Genomic DNA, 5,176 nt, shown 5'->3' with positions numbered 1-5,176 from the left:
GCAGCATTGTCTAAATTGGACAAAAGGAAATCCAAATCTGACATCTTTATAGACTGATATGTTCGTATATTTTGTGCCGATTGGCTAGAGAGAAAAACATTAAGCAAAGCCAAACGTGTTGGGCTGTGCAACAGTTACCGGCTGACATTAATAGGGATTGACTTTACAGTAGGAATCAGGAAGTGGAAGTGAAAACATTAAAATAGTGGGGAAAGTTGCCGCACAGCCACATTTTGAAGCCGACAGATATTTTTTTAAAGATGTCTTCAAGAGTTTCTTGCATCACAACATTTTTTTCTTTTCACGTTTGCAGATATTGCATGCACAAAATGCTAACATAATATCACACAACCATTTACCCAAGTAAAATTGTGAGGTGGTGGTGGTGGTGGGGGGGTCTGTATTAGTAGGCAAAATAAAAAGTTTGAAATTTTAAATCCATACAGCATTTCTGGGGGAAAAAATAATTATTTTGGAAATCCGTTTCTGGATTTTTTGGGGTCTAGGATTCACTCTACGCTTCAATGTGTCTGTTTTATGTTCTGGTTATCTAACCCTCCTAAATATCAGGTTCTTGTCAAACACCTTGATTTGTCACAATAAAAGTTATATTCTTTAGAGTTAGTGATTTGTTGGAATGATATAGAAATCGTTTTCTAAAGACAAAAATGCAAATCCGACACTACATTACACGAGCAATACAAAGAAAAACTTTATCACAGAAGCTGTGATAAAAAAAATAATAGTCTTGGTCGTTGGCACGGGGGTTGGAATTTGGTGGTGGAGGGGAGGTAGCAGGGCTGGGGAAATTAACTAGTCATATACCGATGGTTTATTTTGTGGATCCTACAGCTTTGACATCAACAAAAGACTGAGCCAGAAATCGACTCATACATTCTGTACATACTAAGATGGAAATCCTTAGCAAGTTTCAGAATAAAAGTAGCATTGCCCTCTTTAAAAGTGAGAGCCATGTCGATTAACGTGACGCGTGCACTTGGCAGCGACGGTCTCAGGTGTCACGCGTGATCTCGCTCACAGCTGTGAAAATGTCAGGGTGAACACAAAGTCCGCTAAGGCTTCAACGCGGGGGAAAGAAGAGACACAGTGTTCAAAAAAGCCATTATTGTAGTTTAGATTCAACAGTCTTGCTCGCTATTATGTTGGCGCATGGCAGGAAAATGGCATAGTCGGCGGGTTATGAGTGGTTGCGTTCAATAGTGATCACGAATTACGGTGCATAAATGTTTTATTAATCACATTGCTTTCTTGCTTTGATATGATTTCTTTCACCTTCACTTGTTCATTCTCCGACAGGTCAGTTAGTTATGGCGCAAAAAACATTTGACTCTTTCTGTCAAGCAACACTTTTTTTTTTTTTTTTTTTACACAGTAAGTATTCAATATGCGATTTCAAAATATACTTTTGTATAGTCTAATGTTTCTGAAGTGGATTTAAATTTAGTGAACAGATTGTTTCAGATTACCGGTAGATAAAAATTTGGGAGAAAATCTTGTTCAGAAGTGGTAAAACTTCAGAAGAACAAGACTTTCCTCTATGGATCACTCACTGTGGGTCAATATATTATTTCTGCTATATTTTCATGGCATATATTACTTGTGTATTTACATCTCCGGCTGCTCGTACAACAGACTTTCACGCTAACTGGTCCCCTTGACAAAAAGTTATAGATAGGAAACATCCACAGTATAGAAATAATTGCTCCAACTTTCCCATTAAAATATGTTCTCTTAATAACTCAAGGCAAATATTGGTTTTTTTCTACGAATATCGACTTTTAAATATTTTTTAAAATATTATATTATTTATACGTGTGAGTAAAGGGAATGCATACAGAACCTCTAGTCGAGGAACAGTGACTCTCCCGTCTTATTCCTAAAGTGGCAAACTCATGGCAATGTGGTGAAAAGAACACGTGACGATAGTGACTTCACAAGAGTATATGTCTAAATTTAAAATTACCCCTACAGGCTTTAAAGGAATGGTCCGACAATTTGGGAAATCCTTCCGTTTGCATCCAGTTCAAGACTTAGTTGAGAAAATCTACACCACTTTCATGTTAGCACGGTAACAATGACGCCTTAGCCGTGCCAGTTAGCGTAGTTTAGCACAGAGACCATGCCCTATCCAAGGTTAACACAATCTACTAGCAGCTAAATGTCAAAAATGATCACATGTGCCATTAATATAATTCCAACCCAAAAACCAAAGCTACTCAGGCTAGCTACTTCCAGCCTAGGCTAGCCTGGCTAGCCTACGTTAGGGTTGATATTTAGAAGTGAAACAAGAATGTGGTGCTAATCTTCTCATCGTTTCCCCAAAATGTTACGCAGTACAATCGCGCCCCGGATATTAACTGCAGTGTTGAATTTGACTTTTTTTTTTTTTTTTTTGAAAATACAATCTACATATTTACATGTTTAATCTTCATTTTACCACCAGATAGTAGTTTTTAAGTCCGTCAGCTTTGACGCTACCATTTTGCATAATCAAAATTAATTAAAGAGACTATTAATAATTGCAAAAATCATATTAGTCATTGTTTTGCGTCACCCTACATACGACGCGAACACAGTGCGATTTTTGTGGTTAATTATCCGCTTTCTGACACTGAGGAAGTTTTTGACGTTTCTGTTCTGGTTGGATGTAGAACAACAACAACTGTGACACGCGCACACACACACACACACACACGCGCGCGCACACACACGGTTGCATAATCACAGCATCACAGACTGAACAGTGTTTACCGATTTCACTCATTCTGAACTGACCCACTCAGAGTTTGATTTGGAGGGTAGACTTTGCCTCTTTGCCTCTCTCTCTCTTTCTCTCTCTCTCTCTCTCTCTGATTCCTTCTCATAACGTCTTTTTATTCCCCCTGAAGTTTCCCTCAAACCAAAACTTGGGGAGGAAGGGGGGCGGCTTCACGGCTAGGCTCTGATCGTTTGCTTTGTGGGTGGCTGCCTACGTGTTTCTGTGTCACAGAGGGCGTCATGGCCGACCGAGTGCGAGTGTCGTACATGTACGTGTGACGGGGGTGAGGTGAGGGTTGGGAACAGTTGGTCAGTTGATTGGAGTGCCTGAAGTGAAGAACTCAAGATGCAAAGATGAAGGCTAGGGTTCGCGACCTCACACTTTTTTAGGAGGAGGGGCCAACTTGATGATCTCGTCTTCAGAGGGCTGGCGGATGATGTCTGTTGGGGGGGGGGGGGGGAGGTAGAGAGAGAGAGAGAGAGAGAGAGAGAGAGAGAGAGAGAGAGAGAGAGAGAGAGAGAGAGAAAGAATTCATCGGAAACCTAAATTAAAGGAAGAACGAAAGCAAAAAGAAACGTTTCCTGCTTTCCTCCGCTGAATATCGCCTCTCAGCCCCTTGAGAGTAAGAACTGCTCACCTTTTAGGCGTGAATTCGTTTGGGGCTTTTCTTATTAAACCGAGTGCAATTAGCGACTTTGTCTACGCTTATCGCGTGTGCTACCTTTGTACTTCTTGGCAGAGGGGATGCGTGTGAGCTTGGTGTCGATCTCGTCGTCCTCAGAGATCTTGAGCACGGTGGTGCGGTACTCGATCACCCTCGTCAGGAGGTCCGGTCGCCGAGAAATCTCGAAGATGTGCTCAATGTAGGATAGATTATCTGCAGAGGGGGGGGGGGGGGGGGGGAGACTTGTTAGCTGGTTGCGTTTATGGAATTTGCCTACAGTGTCTGACGACCGCTCTAGGGAGGTTCACAAAAGGCAGGCGAGGGTTTTCGCACCTTGGGCCAGCTTGTCGTTCTTCTCCAGGTAGCCGAACCACTCCTTGGAGGAAGTGATGTTGTTGCTCTGGTCCTCCGGGATGTCCTCCTTGCAGGCCGACTTAAGCTGCTCCAAGTCCTCGTTGGTGATGTTTTCGGACAAGTCGCTGAGCAGAGAGCTGTACTCCGCCATGGTCTGGTCAAAGACAGAGAGAGGGAACGTTTTTTTTTTTTACGGTGACGAGGTCATCATAGCAGCAGAAACGGTACGGACTGAAGAAACCCTCGTGTTGTTAAATCGCTTAGCCTGCTTTCAGCCCACCTACTTCCCAGACGGTACGGACATCTTAGATGAAGTTCACACACTGTCAAGAGTGTGGGAAGGGGAAACACAAAGACGCTGAGCACCAAACACTTCAATCAGGTTAGAACGGATTGAAAAGACAAAAGAGGACGAAAAATGGACGTTCGTCCAAGTTGAGTTTATTAGAAACGTCCATCTGACCCCCCCCCCCCCCCCCCCCCCCCCCCCCCCGGCATCCATGCATCATGAGAACTGGCATGAAGCCCCCCTCTGCCTCTGATCCGATCAGTCTCATCACAGATAAATACGCCACACAGAGAGCGCCACAAGAGCTCTGCGATGAGTGCTGTGACCTATATAGCAGAAGCTGCAGTTAGCCGCGGCTGCCACTAGGGGGGCCCTCCATAGGCTGCGGAGAAAGAACGTCCAACTTGACACACAGAAGTCCAAGTAACACGAGAAAACAGCATCTCAGGGAAAACACACAAAGCTGCATCATCTCCGATGTGATGAATGGAATCGTTCTACCCGGGCTGATCTAAGGTCAGATTTGTTTATCTGTTCTCTAATGGCTAATGGGTTTGGTTCATCTGATCCGCGATCTCAGCCTCCGGTTGGGTGCACGATGATGACCGAGGCTGGTGTGTGTGTGTATGTGTGTGTGTGTGTACGCTCTATTGCGATCTTAAATGTCACATTCATCTCCTCTCCAGCCAGAGCGACTTTCTCAATCAACACAAAGCGCTGCGTGGGAGAGAGCAGGGATATGCACCTCAACTGTTGTGAATGCAACATGTGTGTGTGTGTGTGTGCGTGCGTGTGTGTGTGATAGAGGGGAGGCAGACTGAAAGAATGAATGTGTGCGAGTGTGTATCGCCTGCTTTCGAACCCAGGTCGCCCTCTGTCTGCGCTCTTGCTTTGCACCACAATGGCCTGGCGCTGCCTTTGTGCACTTTTAAAAAGGAGAAAGAAAACAATGGCTGGCATTTAGTCTCCCCCCCCCCCCCCCCCACCTCCATCGCATCGCCTCTTTTTTCCTCAACCAACGAGAAAAGCGTTTGCCTTGCCACCATTAATAGAGACACACTGTGTTCACATTCTCACGAACACAAACATG

At 44.2% G+C, this 5,176-nt stretch overlaps 1 protein-coding gene across 1 annotated transcript; it reads right to left on the bottom strand.

The window, feature by feature from the left end:
• Positions 1-3,067: 3,067 nt before the first annotated feature.
• LOC137911436 (astrocytic phosphoprotein PEA-15) lies at positions 3,068-3,948 on the bottom strand. Its single transcript, XM_068755807.1, has 3 exons — positions 3,777-3,948; positions 3,501-3,656; positions 3,068-3,219 (listed from the first exon to the last, which is right to left on the bottom strand). The coding sequence occupies exons 1-3, from the start codon at positions 3,946-3,948 to the stop codon at positions 3,155-3,157; spliced, it is 393 nt and encodes a 130-aa protein (XP_068611908.1). The 3' UTR covers positions 3,068-3,154.
• Between the last annotated feature and the right edge of the window lie 1,228 nt (positions 3,949-5,176).

Source organism: Brachionichthys hirsutus, chromosome 23 (assembly GCF_040956055.1).
Source record: "Brachionichthys hirsutus isolate HB-005 chromosome 23, CSIRO-AGI_Bhir_v1, whole genome shotgun sequence".
NCBI lineage: Eukaryota > Metazoa > Chordata > Actinopteri > Lophiiformes > Brachionichthyidae > Brachionichthys > Brachionichthys hirsutus.
The sequence above is the reverse complement of the archived record's forward strand: the minus strand, read 5'-3'. Positions and strand labels throughout refer to the sequence as shown.